Source organism: Copadichromis virginalis, linkage group LG3 (genome assembly GCF_057382275.1).
Source record: "Copadichromis virginalis isolate Kocher_CV1m ecotype Utaka linkage group LG3, C_Virginalis_male_GT1.1, whole genome shotgun sequence".
Lineage (NCBI taxonomy): Eukaryota > Metazoa > Chordata > Actinopteri > Cichliformes > Cichlidae > Copadichromis > Copadichromis virginalis.
In genome coordinates, this window is record NC_140620.1 from 61,401,960 (window position 1) to 61,426,255 (window position 24,296).

At 42.9% G+C, this 24,296-nt stretch overlaps 2 protein-coding genes and 1 long non-coding RNA gene across 3 annotated transcripts in view; all 3 read left to right on the plus strand.

Moving 5' to 3' along the window:
- The window catches only part of LOC146716463 (uncharacterized), a 64,741-nt gene that overhangs the window by 4,597 nt on the left and 35,848 nt on the right, over window positions 1-24,296 (plus strand). The window contains exon 2 of the long non-coding RNA XR_014919212.1: window positions 136-257. This is a non-coding gene — a long non-coding RNA (uncharacterized LOC146716463). The remainder of the gene's footprint in view (window positions 1-135; window positions 258-24,296) is intronic.
- Window positions 993-3,256, plus strand: LOC146716464 (uncharacterized). Its single transcript, XM_085452508.1, has 4 exons — window positions 993-1,134; window positions 1,219-1,317; window positions 1,475-1,573; window positions 2,337-3,256. Exons 1-4 carry the CDS (start codon window positions 1,046-1,048, stop codon window positions 2,485-2,487), a joined length of 438 nt encoding a protein of 145 aa, XP_085308634.1. The 5' UTR covers window positions 993-1,045; the 3' UTR covers window positions 2,488-3,256.
- On the plus strand, window positions 7,192-13,145 carry LOC146716465 (protein NLRC3-like). The gene is made up of 3 exons (XM_085452544.1): window positions 7,192-7,399; window positions 7,541-9,332; window positions 12,950-13,145. Exons 1-3 carry the CDS (start codon window positions 7,192-7,194, stop codon window positions 13,143-13,145), a joined length of 2,196 nt encoding a protein of 731 aa, XP_085308670.1.

Sequence of the window (24,296 nt, forward strand, 5' to 3'; positions counted from 1 at the left end):
GCTCACAGAGACTGCAGGGAGGACAGGAGGACAGAGCAGACTTTGTGAATTATTTTTTATCTTAGATGTAATATAAATCCAACACAGGCCTCTGAGGAAAAGGATCATGCTACAAACTTTTGTCTCTTCCAACAGAAAGCAGAGGAGTGGAGTTACTCAGAGACTGACTGGATTAAACACACCAAAGGTTTATATTCCAGTTGGACCGTATCTCTTACCAAGGTCTGCACTACGTATCAGGATTTGATCTTATTCAGGTAATATCAGGGTTCTTATAGGGGTTTGTTCACAATAGTAACTCATGCAGCCATTTTTCAGTCTCACTGACCAAACTTTTTACAACATGCTGCATTTTTAATAGTAAACTTCTGTTCAGTGCTTTTCCTGTCACACACTCATACATGTGTTTTGTCTGCAGCAGCAGCTGTGTTGTTGTTAGCTTGTATTATCTGTTTAATCTCTTCAACATGGTTTTAGTTTTCTTTGTAAAGTCAGCAGCTCTGTCACTTTTCTCTGATTCCTCTTCTGCTCGACACTCAGCTGACACTCAGTTTCATTTCCACATTCATGAAGTTGTTGTCCAAGCGAATCATAGGCTCCATGATTGGTCAGCAAACTGTGTCCAGGCAGACAGGTTGGATAAGAATAACAGATTTATGTTTGATTACGCCCGTTTCCAATTCAGTTCCAGTCATTCCTGGCCCCAGGAGGTTGATGGGGGTGGGAGATGGGGGGCAGTGGGTTGTAAGCACAATGTAGATGAGTGGAGGCTTAATGTACTTAAACTTCCAGTCACAGTGAATCAGTGTGTGTCAGTGAATGCATCATGTGTGCTTCATGGCTCCATCTAGTGGACTGATAGTAGAAGTAGAGCAGCTGATGGCAGCTTCCTGTGCCTCACACTGCTGTCTGACTGCATTCAGCTGATATTTGGACAGCACGCATGATGGAAAGGAGGATTTTGGTTTATGTGCACATGAATGATTTGTGTTTCCTCTGCAGGTGAAGGTAGAAAGTGTGTGTGAGCTGATGTGAATTGAGTAGCATGGATCAGTGTGAGGACAGAGAGGAGGGAGTCCCTCCCTCTAAAAGCACTCTGTGTGGGGAACATGAGAGCCAGACCAAAGCTCAGAGGTGAGATGACCATCTCTAACTGTCCATGACTCTTCTCCATGTCACAGCTCAGCACTCACATCACTGCTCCATCATTATTCACAGGAACCAGCCTGGACCTCCACCCAGCTCTGTGTCCTCTAAGAGCAAACGGGTGAAGCATTTCTTTCATAATTTAGGGCGAAAAAAGTCATCTGACGAAAAGTAAGTTCATGTCAGTATTAAAATGTTTGAAATTTTAATCAGCTTTTTACTATTTAACGATTTAAATAATAAACTATTTAATACTTTATTTATACTTTTTATGTAATGTATTGGACACATTGGATGTGACACATGTTTCATGTTCACTTATTTTTAGCGTCAATCAGAAACCATCCAGCTCTGTGTCCTTAAAGAGTGACTGGTCCAATCATCGAGACATTGATTTTAAATCCCAGCCTGTCTCTGCTGCAGAGAGGTGAGCTGTTAGTAACAAGAACTCTCTGATTTAAATGATTTTGATGTTTCCTGGTTTCTAAAATGCATCTCTGTAGCAGAGCAGTGTCTCCAAGGACACACAGGCTCAGCTGTAACTGTCAGTTTATCTGGTTTAAGACACATTTGGACACAATTGGCTGTTTTTAACTATGTATTTTAATCAGAGGTGTAAATTCAGACCTCACACATCTGGATCCTAAACTATGATAGAAACAGCTGCTAGCAGTGGGTAGTTTGACTTTGATACGCTGCTCTAGAAAGCAAACAAAGGTTTGTGCAGCTCCTCTTCAGAAAAGTGTTCAGAGAGCAGCTGCTGTATTAGACAAAGGCTCGTCGTGTGAGCCCAGATGTGTGTAACAGCTGGATGAAGGAGAACCATCACAGTCGCGTCTCCATCCCGCCTTTATTAATGAACTTCCTGTTGCTTGCAGATGACAGGAACACAAAGTGTTTGTGCCACGTGATGCTGCAGGATTTGTTAACGTGTCCATGATGGTAACATCTCCTCGTCTAACTGCAAACACATGAGCGCTCCTAACGGCAGCTATCACAGCCACACAGGCAGACTGTGTCTCACTGTTGCATTCAGGGACATTTGTTTTCCTGTAAAAAGCTGAACTCTAATCTAAGAGGACTGTTACTGACAGGAAACAGCTGCATTATCTGCAGTCTGTGTGACCACAGCTGCTTCAATCACTTTATCAGAGAATTGATCATTGAATAAAACATGTTTGTGTCTGCAGAGGTCAGAGGTCACAGTCTGCAGGATCCAGCTGTCCGTCTGTGAGGAGTGACCGGTCCAAAGGTTATCCTCCAGACTTCAGTGCTGAACCTGAACCAACGAGGTCAGAGACCTGTGATGACTCCTTTACATGTTTGTGTTTTCCTGGATAAATATGACCAAAGATTCATTAAAAAGATAAAAATATTAGACTTTGTCCTGTAGCGCTGTGTGGCAGGCAGGATTGGACCCAAACACAACAGGATGAAGTCAAAGAGGCAGCTTTATTTCAGCTGTGAACATGCAAACAGCAGAAATAAGGAAACATAACTGTAGGTTTGCAGTGAATGAAGCCTCAGCTCGACGCTCCACTTTGTCCCTCTTTTCCTTCTCCAAACAGCCACATCAGGAGTCTCTGATGGAGTTTTAAAATATTTAATTACAAATGTCCAAAGATGGTTTCAGGATACCTGAATCCACAGTTATTAAAGCTAAAATAGTTCACAGGGTTTGGACTTTGTTAGGTGACGAGAGAACATCAAAGTGTTTTTTATCTTTAAACAGTATTTTTATCACTTCAGTTGCTCTCACAGCCCTGTTTGTTATTTTACCAGAGCTCTTATGTTTCACTCAGTGCTCCCACCAAACACCTTGGAGGACACATTAGTGTGATTTAGATTTCATTGGTGTAAACACCAGTCACACAAGCTAACCCATGGAGGCAGCAGCAGGCTTTGTGTTTGGTAAAGTCTGTTGGCTTAAACTAAGAGAGTTTAGTTTGTTAGCACAAAGAGCTGTCAGCTAAAGCCCCGAATGCACTTTGAATACAGACGAACTGAGAAAAACACTTTAAATACAGCAAACAGTCAAACTGACAACATCTTGTTCTGCTGATCATCCACAGCAGTACGTTTAGCATTCATGCTAGCAGCAGGCTATGACTGTCCAGAAGGCTTAATATACGTGTGTGTTTGATATAATGCCAACAAGTACAAACAGGTGTTCTTACAGGTCTTAATCACAGAGGTCTGATAAGTCTGGTGACTTTCACACTCAGCAATTTTGCTGCCTTTTATTTTATATTGGCCTTTTTAAAGCCCTTCAAAGTCTCCCACATTCATACAGAGCTTTTAACACCAAACTCCTTTACAGTCCTTCTCCTCTCACACACGATCACACGACTGATTTGTCTGCAGCAGCTGTGTTACTGCTAGTATTTTATCATGTGTGTAATCTCCTCATATTGTTCCTGTGGTTTAGTTTGACTTCCTTCTGCAAACTCAGCTGCTCTGTTGCTGATACACGTCTCCATGAATATGATTGATCAGATGCTGCCGACACCATGTGTTTCATGTGAGCGCTCAGCTGAAACCCTGGGTTGACTTATCGAGTTAATAACAAGCTTCACGTGACTGTGAATGCTAAAGTGAATCCAGATAAAGGAAAGAGACCCTGCTAATGTTGGACTCACTTCTTAGTGTAGATCCCAGGAGGAAGTTCAACATAGCCATTCTTTGTGCTAGCTCGACCAAACCTGAGACCACAGTGCAGGATAATGATCATCATTTGTCTCTGTCAAGGACATTTAAAATCCACAAATAACAAACATAATTATATTTGATCATTAAAAATATGTTTTCAATTAAAAAAGCATGAGCACACTGGTGGATTACAGAAACATGAAAACTGGTTAACAGTAAAGTTAATTTAGGTGTAAACAAAGTGTCAAACATACTTAAGTAGAAGGACTGATGTTTGTGTTAAAATACCCTCTTAAAGCTGAAATACTGATTCAGCTTCTTTACTCAAGTAAAGGTAAAAGAGTACAGGCTCTGAAATGTACTCACAGTATTACAGTAAAAACTCCATCTTTGAAGGAAATTTCTGCCAGGTTTTGAGCAAAGTTACCTGAATTTCTACCTCCAACATTAATATTAGAAAATTATCTGAATTTTTATTCTAATGAATTTAATCAGCTTGAACATTTTGTAGCACAAAAGTAGAAAAAACCCAAAGGGAATAAAAAATAGCTCCGTTTGCTGTTGCCTGCATTGTAGATGGGCGGCTTTGCCTCAACACCTAAACAGGAAAATGAGTTTAGTCAAGTATTAAAGTGGGATTGAAGAGGTCAGGAAACCAAAGATCAGGTGTTGTGGTGCAGCATGGTCACAAGAATCATTTAGAAATGGGTCAAAATATTTTCTCTTCTAGATTTTTTGCACAGTCTGATGTGCTGCTGCTCTGAGGTTTACTGCTCTCTGTGTGCTTAGAAAACTGTGAGGTACAAGTAGATTTGACACAAGTTATAATGGCTGATTTCCATATAACGGTGGAATACAGGGACTTAATCGTTAAGTAAGAAGAAAGTTTGAAGCCTAATCTTGAAAGTAGAGATAGTGTCTGTCTCCTGAATCCAAACTGGAAGCTGGTTCCACAGAAGAGGGGCCTGAAAACTGAAGGCTCTGCCTCCCATTCTACTTTTAAATACTCTAGGAACAACAAGTAGGCCTGCAGAGCGAAGTGCTCTAATAGGGTGATATGATATACTACAAGGTCATTAAGATAAGATGGGGCCTGATTATTTAAGACCTTGAATGTGAGGAGCAGGATTTTGAATTCAATTCTTGATTTAACAGGAAGTCAATGAAGGGAAGCCAAAACAGGAGAAATCTGCTCTCTCTTTCTAGTCCCTGTCAGGACTCTTGCTGCAGCATTTTGGATCAGATGAAGGCTTTTCAGTGAGTTTTTTGGACATCCTGATAATAATGAATTACAGTCGTCCAGCCTGGAAGTAATAAATGCATGAACTAGTTTTTCAGCGTCACTCCGAGACAGGATATTTCTAACTTTAGAGATGTTGCGCAAATGGAAGAAAGCAGTCTTACATATTTGTTTAATATGTGCGTTGAAGGACATGTCCTGGTCAAAAATGACTCCAAGGTTCCTCACAGTGTTACTGGAGGCCACACTGCCCCTCTGATTGTCTCCCCCCAACTACTCTTTCAAGGATTGTCAGGTTGGAGATCGGCCTATAATTAGCTAAGACAGCTGGGTCTAGGGATGCTTTTTAATAAAGGTTTAACTACAGCCAGCTAGGGATGGGTACCGTTTAGATTTGAAAACATGCTAAATCAGAATCAGTTGCTGATGACGGCTTTTTTATTTTACATCAATCACGTATAATCTTAACTCAAAGTGAACATAGACTTGATTGAAGTAACTCAGATCAGCCAATTCAAAATGCTAATTCAATCAACTCTGAGTTCATGGCTAGACTCAGTTTGTTGGCCCTGCACCTTAAAACTATTCCCTGTTTGTCCCTCATGTTTTTTGGATATTGTTTTCACATCTTATGTCACGGCTAGCGGGGCGAGCCATGTTGAATTTAATAAAGGACCCAAGATGCCGACACTGCTGTGAAGTGAGTGAGCTTTATTGAAACGGTGAAGTGCAGTGGAGATGGCCTGTGCAGAAGCTAAGATAACCTCTACTGAAAAAACTACTAAACTAACCTGAAACCTTAAGCGGAGGCACGGGGAGACAACACAGACGAACCAGCAACAAGCAGGAGAAAACAAAGGGCTCATATACACAAAAGAGCCATCAGGGAATGAGAAAAGGGAGACACAGCAGGATTCATTGGACATAACCAGACAAGGGGAAGCAAAAGTAGACACACTAACGTAGGACATGGCACTGTCAAAATAAAACAGGAAGTGAACACAGAGACACAATACTAACACAGTACAGCGGGAACACAGAAACCAAAACCTCAGAACTAGAAAATCTTAATCAGAATGAAATTGTAACAAAAGACAATAACAATCAAAACAAAACCACTGAGTCCACAGACTCGGGACATACATCGGCTCAAACTGTGGTCATAAATATTTTGTACTTGTAAATCAGACTGTGTAGTTGTGAACTGAGTTTTGTAACATTGTGAAACAAAATATCTGAAAAGTTTATGTTTTTGCGTTCATTGATTTGTGTGTGTAAAAATGTAAAAATGTAATAAATGTAAGAAACATTAGAACTACTTTTGCTGACACAAAGGTTGGCGAGCACTGCAAGTTGGCACTTTAAACCAGTCACTGATATAAAGAGAGCACCTTGTTCCAGGGCATCTGAGCATGCAGGGAAAGCTTTATGCAGGAGATGGTAAGAGCTGTTGGGACTAAAGAAACTGAGCAGAAAACTACAGACATCTGGAAACTGAGTTGTTAATTCTCAGTGGGATCAGCAGGACTAGCAAAGCTCCACCATGACAGTCATCTGATTGACTGAACCCATCCAAACATCACTTCATGGACCTTTAGCTTGTGTCTGTGTGTGGACAGACATAACATGAGCTAATTATACATTAATCCTCCACAGAGTGGACCAGCAGAGAGCAGAGGTTTCCACTGGTCAGTCTGCACAGCAACATCAAACACACCTGGACTCTGTGGTCATGGTTTGTATTACTACGTTTACATTTGTTCTTTTCAGTCACCTCTATGCTGCACTTTGTGGACCAGAGGATTGTCAGTGTGTCCAACATAAGTCAGAGTTTGGGCTCCATGATTTCAGTCAGATTGGGGTGACTGTAGCTCAGGAGGGGAGCAGGTCAGCTACTAGTCAGAAGGTTTGTGAATCAAACCCTGGCTGGCAAATGTACTGGGTAACGTACTAAACCCAAGCTGCCCTCTGATGCATCCATCAGAGTGTGAAAGAAAGTATTTAAGCATAGAACAATGTGCTTGGTTGAATGAGGCATGTTGTATAAAATGCTTTGTGTGCACAGAGTATCAAAGAGAGCTATATAAGAACCAGTCCATTTACCACTGGGTAATTCATATAGTCTTCTTTTCCAGCGGCTGGAGGACAACATCACCATGTTTGTGAAGAACGAGCTGAAGAAGATCCAGATGCTTCTGAGTCCAGATCACCCAGAAACTTTAAAGAGCCAGATGGAGGATGAGGAGATGTTTGAAGGTGAGGATGAAGATGAAAGAAAGAGCTGCAGAGAAGCATTTCTGAAGATCACACTCCACTTCTTGAGGAGACTTAAGCAGCATGAGATGGCTGACCATCTGCAGAGCAGTAAGAGAATTTCTCTAAAGACTGAATATTGATCTTTCCTAATAGCTCAAGAAATGGACCAATAGACATTCATCCTTTCAGGGTACTGAAAGGCTATGATATTTATTGTATAATATTTTTTTCTGAATGTCTTACCTTCAGAAATATTTGCTTCACTCCGTAAACGAGAACTTAAAGCCCAACTGAAGAAGAAATTCCAGTGTGTGTTTGAGGGCATCGCTAAAGCAGGAAGCCCAACCCTCCTGAATCAGATCTACACAGAGCTCTACATCACAGAGGGAGGGACTGCAGAGGTCAATGAGGAACATGAGGTCAGACAGATTGAAACAGCATCCAGGAAACCAGACAGACCAGAAACAACAATCAGACAAGAAGACATCTTTAAAGCCTCACCAGGAAGAGACGAACCAATCAGAACAGTGCTGACAAAGGGAGTGGCTGGCATTGGGAAAACAGTCTTAACACAGAAATACAGCCTGGACTGGGCTGAAGACAAAGCCAACCAGGACATCCAGTTCATATTTCCATTCACTTTCAGAGAGCTGAATGTGCTGAAAGAGGAAAAGTTCAGCTTGGTGGAGCTTGTTCATCACTTCTTTAATCAAACTAACGAATCAGGAATCTGCAGGCTTGAAGACTTCCAGGTTGTGTTCATACTTGATGGTCTGGATGAGTGTCGACTTAATTTGGACTTCAACAAAACTAAAATCCTGACTGAAACCAGAAAGTCCACCTCATTGGATGAGCTGCTGACAAACCTCATCAGAGGGAACCTGCTCCCTTCTGCTCGCCTTTGGATAACAACACGACCTGCAGCAGCCAATCAGATCCCTCCTCAGTGTGTCGACATGGTGACAGAGGTCAGAGGGTTCACTGACCCACAGAAGGAGGAGTACTTCAGGAAGAGATTCAGAGATAAGGAGCAGGCCAGCAGGATCATCTCCCACATCAAGAAAGCTCGAAGCCTCCACATCATGTGTCACATCCCAGTCTTCTGCTGGATCACTGCTACAGTTCTGGAGGATGTGCTGGAAACCAGAGAGGGAGGAGCGCTGCCCAACACCCTGACTGAGATGTACATCCACTTCCTGGTGGTTCAGGCCAAAGTCAAGAGGATCAAATATGATGGAGGAGCTGAGACAGATCCACACTGGAGTCCAGAGAGCAGGAAGATGATTGAGTCACTGGGAAAACTGGCTTTTGATCAGCTGCAGAAAGGAAACCTGATCTTCTATGAACCAGACCTGACAGAGTGTGGCATCGATATCAGAGCAGCCTCAGTGTACTCAGGAGTGTTCACACAGATCTTTAAAGAGGAGAAACAACTGTACCAGGACAAGGTGTTCTGCTTTGTTCATCTCAGTGTTCAGGAGTTTCTGGCTGCTCTTCATGTCCACCTGACCTTCATCAACTCTGGACTCAATCTGCTGGAAGAGCAACAAACAACTTGGAAGGTGTTTCAAACAAGAAAATCTTCAGAGAAATACTTCTACCAGAGTGCTGTGGACAAGGCCTTACAGAGCCCCAATGGACACCTGGACTTGTTCCTTCGTTTTCTCTTGGGTCTGAAGACTAATCAAACTCATTTGCAAGGCCTGATGACACAAACAGGAAGTAGCTCACAGACCAATCAAGAAGCAGTTCAGTACATCAAGAAGAAGCTCAGTGAGAATCTGTCTGCAGAGAAAAGCATCAATCTGTTTCACTGTCTGAATGAACTGAATGATCGTTCTCTACTGGAGGAGATCCAACAGTCCCTGAGATCAGGAAGTCTCTCCACAGATAAACTGTCTCCTGCTCAGTGGTCAGCTCTGGTCTTCATCTTACTGTCTTCAGAAAAAGATCTGGATGTGTTTGACCTGCAGAAATACTTTGCTTCAGAAGAGGCTCTTCTGAGGCTGCTGCCAGTGGTCAAAGCCTCTAAAAAAGCTCTGTAAGTTATAAAGTTTTTATTATTTAATTTGGTTGGTATGTTATGGAAAAATACACTGCCATCAACTTCTGTTTTGTTTTGTCAAAATCACTGTAATATAATCACTGTACCTTTATATACACGTGACTTGTATTAATGCTGCTGCCCTCTTGTGGCTAAAGTGTAATTATGTTATTGTTATTAGGGAGGATTTGAGAGTAACATGCCATATGAGAGCATGAGGGTGGGAATGGATGTTTGTATCTGTGTGTGCCTGTATATCTGTGTCTATATGTCAGGTTGGGTGTCAGGCGCCACCTCTCTGGGGACATCTCAGGCCCTCCAAGGTTTGGAGGCCTATCTCCCCCTACCACCACTTCCCCTGCCAGTGGCGGAGCCCCTCAGACATCGGTGCGTTGGTGGTTCTTTGTGTCCGGGGATGGGCGTCCAGGTACACACCGGCTCACTCCTTGGCGGCCGCTTGTCGGGGCCTGGAGCCTGGGGCTCGCTCGGGCCACTTCGGAGGTGGGGTGCCCCCGGCCTCTCGGCCTGGGGCTCGGTCACTCAGGCGCAGCTGGCTGCTGGCGGAGCTCACGGGCGCGTCACTGCAACTCCCCCTGGCTTCTGCTCCGCGGCTGCTGAGTGAGCCCTCATCTGGGACTCTCCTCAGCTCTTTCTGGGACAGTGGCGCAGCTGCCCCTCTGTTGGTCTTCCTTGGTCTCTTGTGTTCTGGGGGCCTCTGGATGTCTGGAGTTTTGATCTCCTCCACACCTGCTTCATGCCCTGGAGGACGGGGCTGTGGCCCCCCCCACACCCTCTAGCAGATTATTACATGAAGGAACCTTTTAAAAAACAAAAAACAAGCGCGTCCATGCTCACAGGTGTACACACGGGTGATCACACCCACAAACTACACCCTTTTTGGCTCCTACCTCAAAGCACACTGTGTTCTGTTGATCTTATGTGCTGCACAATAATGTTTAATATTTAGTATTTACTGTCATATTCCCATATATCATTGTGATGTTGTTTATTCTATTACTCTTGTTCTCTTCTGCTTGCTTTCTTTTTTCTTTCTCAGCAGGTGATCCAGGTGATCGATACATGCATTTTTTTTTCTCTGCCCGTTCTGTTGGTTTTTGTCTTTTGCCCTTCTCCCCCGTCCCTCTTCTCAGCTGTTTCTCTTTCCCTCTTTCTTTCTCCCCTTCTTTCCCCCAGTCAAGTCTGTCCCGTATTCAGTAAGTGAAAATAAAATAAACAATAAAAGGTGAATCAAATGGACCATTACGGCAAGGCTGGGATGGTCAGTTTGGTAAAGTAAATCCGTTGGGCATCTTTCTTTGCCTTTAGACAACAATTCTGAGGGCAAAAGAGCCAAACGGGACAAGCCAAAAAAAAAAAACAACAAAAAAAACAAACAAAGAGAGTAACATGCCAAGTGAGTCAGCACCTTCACTTTAGCTTAAAAATCCAAATTCTTACGTCATCAGTTATAGTTGCATGTATTCATTATCATAATTTAACCTTTAATATTGATGTCTTAAATTTATTTTGATTAAACTAGCAATAATTTTATGGTTTATTAAATAAATACATCACTAATGAATCATTTATTTCAGTAATTAATTAAAAAATATATTGATAATGAATTATCAGTTAATTTCATTTAAAATAATTCATTATTTATTTATGTACAATTCAAATTAGTTAATTACATATTTTGTTGGTTTGTTTTCTATTTTAATTATTTTACTGACACATTTAATGAATTATTTAATGATGTATTTATTTAATTCACGTTGCTACTCCTGGCCCTGCATCGCTGTTCATAAATACATTTTATTTGTCAGCTTCACCCATCAAAGTCAGGGGGCGGGGTTAATGCTGATCAAGTCAAAACCATTGCTTTGGTCTGGTGGGCGTTCTTTTAGTGGGCTTTTCTCAATACTAAGTAGGCCTACACACCAGGGTTTGGACATGTGTGGACCCAAACTATACTTTTACCCTTTTTTGTGTGTCACCAAATACACTTTAATATTTTCTAGACAAGAATGTAGTGGCATAATCTTTAACCTCTTTTGGCTCCAAACAGAAGTGACAGACTTGAGCAGGGTTCATTTAAAGGCTGACAGAAGTGGAGTGGTGACGGGGAGATGTTTGACAGGACAGTGTTTCAGCCTCCACAGGTTCATGTTGTGCTCCATCAGTCAGTGAAGATGAAGTCAGTGCTGATGAGGCTGTAGAGTGTGTGAGGGATGTGAATGAGGATGATGAAGATCTGATGATAGCAGATAAAAACAGGCTGCAGAGACTTTGAGCCACACAGTGTGTGTACAGAATAGCTGAAATCATTATGAAGGCCTCACTGGGATATGGAAGCATCACAGTACAGCTCCAGTGAAGCATTAAAGTCTCTGATATGAGATGAGAAATGAAGCAGCCAGAGCTTTTTCATGAGTGGAAATCCACTGTGACTGTGAGCTGCTGCTACAGCCTCCAGATTAGCCAGCAGCTCATCCTGCTCAACATTTTCTCACCAACTTTAATAGAAGTGTGATGTTTTCAGCTGGAGTGATGGTCAGGGTGGCCTCCCTCTCCTCTTCTTCTCCTCTTCCTCTTTCCTTTGTAAAGCCACTTCTGCTGCTTTCATTCATTTGGAAGTCCTGTAGCTGAGTTTGGGAGAGACTAACAGCCTCGGCAGCAGAGGGGAGAAAGGCTGTAACACCACCACTTTACTCTGTTCTACCTGTCACATCATTTTATCAGGAAACAAATGTGCTGATGTTTTTACTATGTTTGTCTTGAAGATGTAAGAAGATCACATGGTGCTTTTATTATTGTGTTGGTTTGTTTCCTGTCTCTTGGATGGAGCCCAGCTGTGCGTGGCCCCTGGGCCTGTGGTCAGAGTGTGTGCTGGATAATCCGGCCCAGGATGAGGCCAAACTGACATGGGATGAAATGTCTGTCACATAATTTAGCTTAGTGTAGTTTCATTTCTGCACAATTTAAAAACAACCAAAACTTTGTTCTGTCTTTTCTATGTTATACTGTAGACTTTCTTTGATACTGTGTCCAAAAGGAGCAGCTTTTACTTTGAAAGGGAGGCGTCTCTGTTTCCTCTTCAGGTTGGATGATGGAAGCAAATGAGTGTGTGATGTTCTTTCAGTGTTGCACTTTGTAGACGCTCCCTGAGCACTGGTCTCACAGCCAGCTGCACATAGAGACCAGTGTTGTTAGTCCAGGTCAGAAGATGACTTGTTGGAATGAAAATGAGCTTGTAGTTTGTCTGCTTTAATAATGTGACTGGAAAAAGGTGTTGGACTTCAAATATGTCCATTTCTTTCACACTTCACCTTTAAAAGTGAAGCCTTGTGGTTCCTGGAAGGAAAAACACGACTTTTTCAAGTCTTTCTCCTGTTTTTATGATAAATGTACGACTTTAATGTGAAACATTCAGAGTTTTTTCTCTTGTTGTGTTTGTTTGAAGCTGCTTCCTGTTGGCTTCAGCTGTTTGGAGTTTCCATTTTCTAAACTTCTACATTCTGAACCTTCTTCAGCTCTGAACAGATGATGAAACACTGAATGATTTCAAGCTCACACTTTGTCTAATAAACTTACATCTTTCATTCTTTATACAGATTGAGGGGCTGTGGTTTGTCAGAGATCAGCTGTGATTATCTGGCAGCAGCACTGAAGTCCAACCCCTCCCATCTGAGACAGCTGGACCTGAGCCTGAACTACAAGCTGCAGGATTCAGGAGTGAAGCATCTGTGTGGTTTCCTGGAGAGTCCAGGATGTGGACTTGAAACTCTGAGGTCAGTCAGCATGTTTTAGTTGTGCTGAGATGAATATGATGTGAAAGTTGTGCTGACACTAAACTGCAGACATCAGGCTGATATTATACTGATCCACACTGAGGATCTTCATGGTAAAGTCTGTTTTCTTCTTCTCTGGTTTAGTCCATTGACTGCAGCAGAACAATGTTCACATTTCAAACAGTGATACTCAACGTATGGCCCGCGGCCCACACGCGGCCTGCCCACCTTTCCTGATTCAGAGAGAGGGGACCCTGATTAACTGTGTAGTGTTCTTCCTCACAGTTCTAAGTATCAGACACAACAATGAATAATCCACAGCTGACTGTCTTTAGCAGGTCAAAGGTCACGGCACACAGCAGACAGTGGGAAATATTATAACTCTGATCATTTATCAGCACATATCCATATGTATAAAAACAAAGCTGACACTGTGAGACTTGATCAGAGGTGTGATCATCACAGCAGAGGCCTTTGTGTCAAAGTCACTGAGGATCAAACAGAAACACATGAAGCAGATTTTCCTGTTCTGGCTTTTTATAGCAGATAACCTTCAAAATATTCTGCAGTCCATCAAAAACTGAAGCAAACCATGAATCAACATGTGAACATGAGCTGATGCTGCTGAAGTGAAGCAAAGTTACAGAGGTTTGATTACAGACACAGCTGAGAGTTTGTAATCTGTCATCATTTTAAAAGGTTTACATTTCTTCAGTATTGAACAGCAGAAATGAGGCTTTGTTTTCGGACGCCGACAGCAGTGAACACAACAGCAGACTGGTGCGTAATAAGCAGTGAATAATGCAGGAAACAGATTTTTGAAGGTAAACTGTTCTTGAAGTACACTGAGAGAGAGAGAGCTGTGCAGGAAGTAAACGTCAAAGTCAGAGAGAATTCATGACGATGTTCATCAAACGTAAAGCGTAGTTTGGATCTTCTTCTGCTGCTGGTTCAGTCAGTTTTGGTTGGAGACAGATTGTTATGGCCCGTCTAGGCGCGGCCAGACCACAACATAAAGGGTGATCCATCCCCGTCCAACCCCAAGCAGCACGTCACACACTTAATACTTTGTAACAGTGATTCATTTACAATGAGTGCAGTTAAACAAAGGAAGGGACCATATCATAACTTCAGGGTGAACCCAAGGCCAAAACAACAGACATAAGGTAGCCTATCTCAGGAATAAATACAACTTACCTACGCAAAAGAACTAACTCAAACGACAATCACTTTCCTCCCTGCCTAACAAAAACAGGAGAAAACTGATCAAACAAAAAGGCGGTCCACCCCTACATGCTCTTACATTAACCAACATAGTGACACAGTTAACGGTCTGCCGGTTGGGTTGGGCCAAGGATGAATGACATGGCAGTCCCTGGAGGTATCTGCTTATCTGCTGCTGCCAGCCATCCACCCTGGATGCACCAATCATGGAGGAGCACCTGCAAACTCAAATTTACATATAATTACGACAACAGTCGTAACACTGATGAAACCTGAAGCTTCAGGATTTGTGAGCTGTCCACTTTCAGCCCCGACGGCGTTTCCGTGTACGTGCCGTCGAGTGAACGATCCACGCTCTGTGTTTCCATCTTTGTGTGTTTAGCTGCTCTCATTTACTGTTTTATCCTCTAATGCTGGGTAATGTCAGCTGGTCCATGTGCAGCTGGCTGTGAGGCTCAGGGAGCGTCTACAAAGTGCAACACTGAAAGAACATCATCCATAAATATTGAGTAATAACTGGACTCTCATACAGCGAGACTCAAATGCCTTTAAACATCAGCTTATCCTGCTGATCCAAGTCCAACACTGAGTTTGTAAAAACATGTTTGTCAATCATTTTGTTTGGTTTCTGAGGAAAATGATTTAATAACTTGCTGCTAATACACAACATTTCATCATATTTCCTTATAACCCTCTTTTGTCTGACCATTTGATCCCATTTGAATTTGAAATAAAGGATCCACAGAGTTTGGTGACAATAATGACAGTAGATGTTTGTGTGAAAGTGCTGGAAGCAAATGAGTGTGTGATGTTCTTTCAGTGTTGCACTTTGTAGACGCTCCCTGAGCACTGGTCTCACAGCCAGCTGCACATAGAGACCAGTGTTGTTAGTCCAGGTCAGAAGATGACTTGTTGGAATGAAAATGAGCTTGTAGTTTGTCTGCTTTAATAATGTGACTGGAAAAAGGTGTTGGACTTCAAATATGTCCATTTCTTTCACACTTCACCTTTAAAAGTGAAGCCTTGTGGTTCCTGGAAGGAACATCTTCCTCATGCCAAAATACAAACAAAGGCTGAAACAGGAAGTTCCGGTTCAGAGGAAGGTCGCGCGCTGGACGGATCAATCGGTGGCCGTGTTACAGGACGCACTCGATGACGCAGACTGGGGCATGTTCAGAAACAGCTCCGACGATGACGCCAACGTGTTTACGGAAGCGGTTGTGGGATTCATCGGGAAACTAGCGGATGATACCGTGGAGACAAAGACTATCACAACGTTTCCCAACCAGAAGCCGTGGGTGGATAAAACCATCCGCGACGCTCTGAGATCCCGCACCGCTGCCTACAACACGGGACTCACGACGGGGGACATGGACCCGTACAAAGCCGCGTCATATAACGTGCGGAGAGCGGTGAAAGAGGAGAAGCAGCGCTACGGGAGGAAACTAGAGTCACAACTCCAACAGAGTGACTCTAGGAGCCTGTGGCGGGAACTAAGGACAATAACGGACTATAAAGCACCAACAACCGGTATGACGAACGCGGCCGTGACTCTGGCAGACGAGCTGAACACTTTCTATGCTCGCTTCGAGGCTGCAGCTAAGGTCTCCAACAATGCTAGTGTTAGCGGCGCTAACGGCTGCAGACAGGAAGATTCTGCCAGCACCGGAAACGTGCTCGTCATCTCCGAGCATGAAGTAAGGAGAGCCTTCAAGAGAGTGAACACCAGGAAAGCAGCAGGACCAGACGGCATCCCAGGTCGTATCCTAAGAGACTGCGCATACCAGCTAGCTCCTGTGTTCACTGAGATATTCAACATCTCTTTATCTCAGTCGGTGATCCCCACATGCTTCAAAGAGTCCATCATTGTTCCTGTCCCGAAGAAACCCCACCCTGCTTCTCTCAATGACTATCGCCCTGTAGCCCTCACCTCAGTAGTGATGAAGTGCTTTGAACGCCTGGTCAGAGACTTCATCATTTCTTCACTACCAGACACACTGGACCCACTACAGTTCGCTTACCGTCCAAATCGTTCCACAGACGATGCCATCTCTCATCTCCTCCACACATCACTCACTCACTTGGACACTAGAAGGGGGAATTATGTTAAAATGCTCTTCATAGACTACAGCTCTGCATTTAACACCATAATTCCCTCCACACTCACCACCAAGCTGGAGCATCTGGGACTCAGCTCATCTATGTGTCAGTGGATCTCCAACTTCCTAACTGGCAGACAACAGGCAGTAAGGATGGGCGGACATGTCTCAGCCTCCACCACTCTCAGCACTGGAGCCCCCCAGGGGTGTGTTCTGAGCCCCCTGCTGTACTCTCTGTACACATATGACTGCGTGGCCACTACCAGCTCCACCACCATCATCACGTTTGCTGACGACACCGTCGTGGTGGGCCTGATCTCTGATAACAACGAGACGGCCTACCTGAAGGAGATTAGGAATCTGGAGAACTGGTGCCAGAGGAACAACCTCCTTCTAAACGTCAGTAAGACAAAGGAGCTGATAGTGGACTTCAGCACTAAGCAGGAGAGGAACTACCAGACCCCTGTCATCAACGAGTGCCCAGTGGAGAGAGTGGACAGCTTCAAATACCTCGGAGTTCACATCACGCAGGACCTGTCATGGTCCTGTCACATCAACTCCGTGGTGAAAAAGGCCCGTCAGCGTCTCTACCACCTCAGACGCTTGAGAGACTTCCAACTGCCCTCCAAGGTGCTCAGGAACTTTTACTCGTGCACCATAGAGAGCATCCTGACGGGAAACATCTTAACCTGGTTCGGGAACAGCACCATGCAGGACAGACGAGCTCTACAGAGGGTTGTGCGGTCAGCTGAGCGCACCATCCGCTCCGAGCTCCCTGACCTGCACTCAATCTACAGCAGGCGGTGCTGGACCAAGGCCAGGAAGATCGTGAAGGACCTCAGCCATCCCAACAACAGACTGTTCTCTCTGCTGAGGTCAGGAAAGCGATTCCGCTCCCTGAAGACCAACACAGAGAGACTGAGGAGGAGCTTCTTCCCGCAGGCGATACGGTCTCTCAATCACACCACCACACAGTACTGACCCACACATATGGTTCTTACACACACACTGGACATTCTGGACATTGTTTTCACTTCATCACTTAAATCACTGCTGCTGTTATTGTGTATATATCTATTTATACTTCTTTATACTTCTTGTGTGTTTTGTTCATACATTCTTATATAGTTCTATATTGTGTATTTTGTTGTACAGTTATTTTATTTTCAATTTAATTTATATATTTTATCTTATTCTTTCCCAGTGTGTTGTACAGTTATTTCATTTTTAACCTTAATTTATATTTTATTCCTTCCTAGTTAAATTTACCCTTTTTAATTTTTCATATTTATTTCCTATCTTATTCATAGCCTTTTCCTTTTTTGTTTTCTTTAGGTCACGAGCAGTTGTCCAAGCATTTCACTACATATCGTACTGTGTATGACTGTGTACATGACAAATAAAAATTTGAATTTGAATTGAATTTGAAAAACACGACTTTTTCAAGTCTTTGTCCTGTTTTTATGATAAATGTACGACTTTAATGTGAAAGGTTCAGAGTTTTTTCTCTTGTTGTGTTTGTTTGAAGCTGCTTCCTGTTGGCTTCAGCTGTTTGGAGTTTCCATTTTCTAAACTTCTACATTCTGAACCTTCTTCAGCTCTGAACAGATGATGAAACACTGAATGATTTCAAGCTCACACTTTGTCTAATAAACTTACATCTTTCATTCTTTATACAGATTGTGGGGCTGTGGTTTGTCAGAGATCAGCTGTGATTATCTGGCAGCAGCACTGAAGTCCAACCCCTCCCATCTGAGACAGCTGGACCTGAGCTGCAACAACAACCTGCAGGATTCAGGAGTGAAGCATCTGTGTGGTTTCCTGGAGAGTCCAGGATGTGGACTTGAAACTCTGAGGTCAGTCAGCATGTTTTAGTTGTGCTGAGATGAATATGATGTGAAAGTTGTGCTGACACTAAACTGCAGACATCAGGCTGATATTATACTGATCCACACTGAGGATCTTCATGGTAAAGTCTGTTTTCTTCTTCTCTGGTTTAGTCCATTGACTGCAGCAGAACAATGTTCACATTTCAAACAGTGAGACTCAACGTATGGCCCACGGCCCACACGCGGCCTGCCCACCTTTCCTGATTCAGAGAGAGGGGACCCTGATTAACTGTGTAGTGTTCTTCCTCACAGTTCTAAGTATCAGACACAACAATGAATAATCCACAGCTGACTGTCTTTAGCAGGTCAAAGGTCACGGCACACAGCAGACAGTGGGAAATATTATAACTCTGATCATTTATCAGCACATATCCATATGTATAAAAACAAAGCTGACACTGTGAGACTTGATCAGAGGTGTGATCATCACAGCAGAGGCCTTTGTGTCAAAGTCACTGAGGATCAAACAGAAACACATGAAGCAGATTTTCCTGTTCTGGCTTTTTATAGCAGATAACCTTCAAAATATTCTGCAGTCCATCAAAAACTGAAGCAAACCATGAATCAACATGTGAACATGAGCTGATGCTGCTGAAGTGAAGCAAAGTTACAGAGGTTTGATTACAGACACAGCTGAGAGTTTGTAATCTGTCATCATTTTAAAAGGTTTACATTTCTTCAGTATTGAACAGCAGAAATGAGGCTTTGTTTTCGGAGGCCGGTGCGTAATAAGCAGTGAATAATGCAGGAAACAGATTTTTGAAGGTAAACTGTTCTTGAAGTACACTGAGAGAGAGAGAGCTGTGCAGGAAGTAAACGTCAAAGTCAGAGAGAATTCATGACGATGTTCATCAAACGTAAAGCGTAGTTTGGATCTTCTTCTGCTGCTGGTTCAGTCAGTTTTGGTTGGAGACAGATGAAACCTGCAGCTTCAGGATCTGTGAGCTGTCCACTGTCAGCCCCGACGGCGTGTCCGTGTACGTGCCGTCGAGTGAACGATCCACGCTCTGTGTTTCCATCTTTGTGTGTTTAGCTGCTCTCATTTACTGTTTTGTCTGTTTGCTTGTTGTTGAAATACTTTTGGGAGCTTTAACCTGAGATTCTGGCAAAATACATTTATATTAAAAATCGATTCAGGATTGAATGAAGTGAAGAATCTGGCATCGTGGTGCCAGGACAACCACCTCCAGCTGAACGTCAGCAAGACCAAGGAGCTGGTGGTGGACTTCAGAAGGGGTCAGCACAGAGACTACAAGCCCATTATCATCAATGGAGCTCCAGTGGAGAGGGTGCAGTCCTTCAAGTATCTTGCTGTCCACATCTCCTCAGACCTGACATGGGCTGCCCACATTCAGGTCCAGACCAAAAAGTCTAGGCAGCGCCTGTATCACCTACGACAACTGAGGAAGTTCAGGGTCTCTCCAAAGATCCTCAGGATTTTCTATACAGGCGCTGTGGAGGGCATCCTCACACAGAACATGACATCGTGGTTCAGGAACAGCTGTGTGAAGGACCAAAAAGCTCTCCAGAGAGTGATCCGTACAGCAGAACGCTGCTGCAGGATTGCTCTCCCCCCGCTTCAGGACACCTACACCAGGAGATGCCGGACTAGAGCAGCGCAGATACTGAAGGACCCGTCCCATCCTGGCAACAAATTGTTCCAACTTCTGCAATCTGGTAGAAGGTTCCTCATCATCCGGGCAAGGACAGAGAGACTCAAGAGGAGCTTCTATCCCCAAGCCATCCGTGCCCTAAACACACACACCCGCACTCTCACATCATCTATAATTGACTGAGACAGGACTCTCTTCCAGACACTAAACCAAGGCACAATGTACATTTCAATTCCTTTAATTTTAAATATGTTTATATTGTCCATCCTGTAAAATACTCAGATGTCTATTCATATTAATGTACAGAATTCACCTGCTTGCTGCCCAATGTATATACTATATATATGTTTTTCCTCTACACCCCCCCTCCCCAATTTTTTTTTTTTTTTTGCACATGTCGAGGAGCGTGTCAGGCTACATTTCACGGTGTGTTATACTTGTATAACTATGCATGTGACAAATAAAGAACCTTGAATGAATCAACATCGCTTTATTCAAAATAAAACCATTTAAATAGGAAAATCCATTTTTTTACACCCGCCTCTAATGCTGGGTAATGTCAGCTGGTCCATGTGCAGCTGGCTGTGAGGCTCAGGGAGCGTCTACAAAGTGCAACACTGAAAGAACATCATCCATAAATATTGAGTAATAACTGGACTCTCATACAGCGAGACTCAAATGCCTTTAAACATCAGCTTATCCTGCTGATCCAAGTCCAACACTGAGTTTGTAAAAACATGTTTGTCAATCATTTTGTTTGGTTTCTGAGGAAAATGATTTAATAACTTGCTGCTAATACACAACATTTCATCATATTTCCTTATAACCCTCTTTTGTCTGACCATTTGATCCCATTTGAATTTGAAATAAAGGATCCACAGAGTTTGGTGACAATAATGACAGTAGATGTTTGTGTGAAAGTGCTGGAAGCAAATGAGTGTGTGATGTTCTTTCAGTGTTGCACTTTGTAGACGCTCCCTGAGTACTGGTCTCACAGCCAGCTGCACATAGAGACCAGTGTTGTTAGTCCAGGTCAGAAGATGACTTGTTGGAATGAAAATGAGCTTGTAGTTTGTCTGCTTTAATAATGTGACTGGAAAAAGGTGTTGGACTTCAAATATGTCCATTTCTTTCACACTTCACCTTTAAAAGTGAAGCCTTGTGGTTCCTGGAAGGAAAAACACGACTTTTTCAAGTCTTTCTCCTGTTTTTATGATAAATGTACGACTTTAATGTGAAACATTCAGAGTTTTTTCTCTTGTTGTGTTTGTTTGAAGCTGCTTCCTGTTGGCTTCAGCTGTTTGGAGTTTCCATTTTCTAAACTTCTACATTCTGAACCTTCTTTAGCGCTGAACAGATGATGAAACACTGAATGATTTCAAGCTCACACTTTGTCTAATAAACTTACATCTTTCATTCTTTATACAGATTGAGGGACTGTGGTTTGTCAGAGATCAGCTGTGATTATCTGGCAGCAGCACTGAAGTCCAACCCCTCCCATCTGAGACAGATGGACCTGAGTGACAACGTCGAGCTGCAGGATTCAGGAGTGAAGCATCTGTGTGGTTTCCTGGAGAGTCCAGGATGTGGACTTGAAACTCTGAGGTCAGTCAGCATGTTTTAGTTGTGCTGAGATGAATATGATGTGAAAGTTGTGCTGACACTAAACTGCAGACATCAGGCTGATATTATACTGATCCACACTGAGGATCTTCATGGTAAAGTCTGTTTTCTTCTTCTCTGGTTTAGTCCATTGACTGCAGCAGAACAATGTTCACATTTCAAACAGTGAGACTCAACGTATGGCCCGCGGCCCACACGCGGCCTGCCCACCTTTCCTGATTCAGAGAGAGGGGACCCTGATTAACTGTGTAGTGTTCTTCCTCACAGTTCTAAGTATCAGACACAACAATGAATAATCCACAGCTGACTGTCTTTAGCAGGTCAAAGGTCACGGCACACAGCAGACAGTGGGAAATATTATAACTCTGATCATTTATCAGCACATATCCATATGTATAAAAACAAAGCTGACACTGTGAGACTTGATCAGAGGTGTGATCATCACAGCAGAGGCCTTTGTGTCAAAGTCACTGAGGATCAAACAGAAACACATGAAGCAGATTTTCCTGTTCTGGCTTTTTATAGCAGATAACCTTCAAAATATTCTGCAGTCCATCAAAAACTGAAGCAAACCATGAATCAACATGTGAACATGAGCTGATGCTGCTGAAGGGAAGCAAAGTTACAGAGGTTTGATTACAGACACAGCTGAGAGTTTGTAATCTGTCATCATTTTAAAAGGTTTACATTTCTTCAGTATATCCACATTTGCAGCTGGTACCTCAACCTCCACTTGTCCAACACAACTGCTGTCCACTGCCTCCATGACATTGTGATTTTGCTGTTGGTCTTCTGTCAGATCTTCATCAATCACTTCTGCACGGGGCACACCTTCAGACTCTGCAGCTGCATAACGAAAGCCTGTAAGATAAAATTAGACATAAGGTAAATGTACACCAATATTCCAATGACAGGTGTGTGATTCATCTGGAAGTTATGTGCGGATTAGTGTACAGTGATAGCAATTTAGTATGTTTTTAGAGGGGGGGGGGGTTGTTTACCTCCGATGGGTGCTCTTTTTCGCTTCCGTTGCGTACGCCTTGAGTGCCGGTCCGAGTCTGATACAGGTATGTCGTCATGCCCCATGTGCAGTGTTGGTGCCCAGTCTGGATTTGTTACATCCATTTCATATGCTGGTTTGCCTGCAATAATGCCAAATCATAAGCTACTCAGTCGACATGATGTGGTTCTGCAGCATCACACATTAGCATGTTTTATCTCATTATCTATGACCTCAGCACGTTGAAAATAACACTAAAAGCCTTTCAAGAGTGATATGAATTAATTTAGAACTCACCGGAAAGAAAATGCCGTGAGCAAACCAACAAAAAGCTGGGGATTGCAGAGAACTCGATATCCGCTCGTCTCACCGCTGCAATCCAAGCCTGACGTCTTTGTTTAGTAATATCGGATACATGGGATCCCTCACGTTGCCTCCAGGACGGAAAACGATGAAAAGAGAGCCCGTTATCCAGCTTCTTGCCTTCACGATCGTGTGATCTAACGTTGCAACCGACAACACAACACAACACGTACGATCCATAGCTGAAATGGTATCCTTTGGCTGGCCTACTGTCATGGCGGAAGGGGGCGTGGCCCATCTCCCGTGACATCACGCTCCAAAGCCCTATAGGTGGGAAAATGTACCATGTCGACCAATCAAAAATGATATGGAAACATGACATTTGGTTGTTTAGCAAAAGGGGGAAGTTTTAGGAGTGACCGGCAAGAGAGAGCGAGTGAGCGAAAGAGAGAGAGAGTTTTGATACGTGAGAGATTTGTGACGTTTACCGTGTTTGGTCTCAAGTTAGTTTGTTGTCTTGTGTATTTAGTGTGTAGCTGTTGTTTTGTTTTGTGTGTCAGTTCTACTAGTGATCGTCACAGTTGCTGCCTTAAAGCCAACAAAGGCAGATTGCAGTGTAAACGCTGAGTGACACACCTGCTGTCAGACCTGCAGGTTTATCCCTGTGCTGTTCTCATATGTGTTAGAGTGACACAAACTATTGTTTGACACCTGATTGTTCTGTAAATAGTTTGAAATGATTATATGAAAAACGTCTGAGCCTTGGCTGCATTTTTTGGTAAATAGTACCATATAACTTTGTTGTTTGCAAAACGTGTGCGTATTTTTAAAAGTGTACAATCTCTATTTGCATTTCAAGTTATGAAGATGATTCGTTAAACATGTGTGTGGTTTTTACAGTCAAAATATCACTTTCTACGTGTATTTTAAATTTTGTCTGAATTTAGATAAATTGTGCTGATACAGTTGGTCAAAATGAGAAAATAACAGATTGGCAAGATAAACTGTTTTTAAAGGTAAAATATAGAGGCCACATCAAAAGTAGTCAAGAAGGGTTAAAGGCTAAAAGCAAAGTTGTCACCAAGTACTGTTTATATTTGTGTGTATTGCTGCAGCTTTTTTGAGTATTAATTTGGTGCCTTTGTGTGAAATAATGGTATTGTGAGTGATCCATATAGTCACAAAGAATAGCCACTTGTTTCTGTGCTACCAAAGTTCCCCGGCTTTCATTCAAAATGTGTTTATCGTCAGCACCTGCACATTAAACTACTTAAACATTATAAATGTCTTCAAGCTCACACTGAGGCCTGTGGGGTACTATCAGCCACTGAGACAGTACACACATTTATATGTGTTTGTATATGAATATTTCATACTTTAAGACTGCCTGTTTATTTAAGGGAGATGAACAAAATACAT

Coding starts and splice junctions, on each gene's coding strand:
- LOC146716464 (XM_085452508.1), top strand. CDS start 1,046: ATGGATCAGTGTGAGGACAGAGAGGAGGGAGTCCCTCCCTCTAAAAGC. Junction 1,135..1,218: donor AGCCAGACCAAAGCTCAGAG/GTGAGATGACCA, acceptor CATTATTCACAG/GAACCAGCCTGGACCTCCAC. Junction 1,318..1,474: donor AAAAAGTCATCTGACGAAAA/GTAAGTTCATGT, acceptor ACTTATTTTTAG/CGTCAATCAGAAACCATCCA.
- LOC146716465 (XM_085452544.1), top strand. CDS start 7,192: ATGTTTGTGAAGAACGAGCTGAAGAAGATCCAGATGCTTCTGAGTCCA. Junction 7,400..7,540: donor GGCTGACCATCTGCAGAGCA/GTAAGAGAATTT, acceptor TCTTACCTTCAG/AAATATTTGCTTCACTCCGT. Junction 9,333..12,949: donor AAAGCCTCTAAAAAAGCTCT/GTAAGTTATAAA, acceptor TTCTTTATACAG/ATTGAGGGGCTGTGGTTTGT.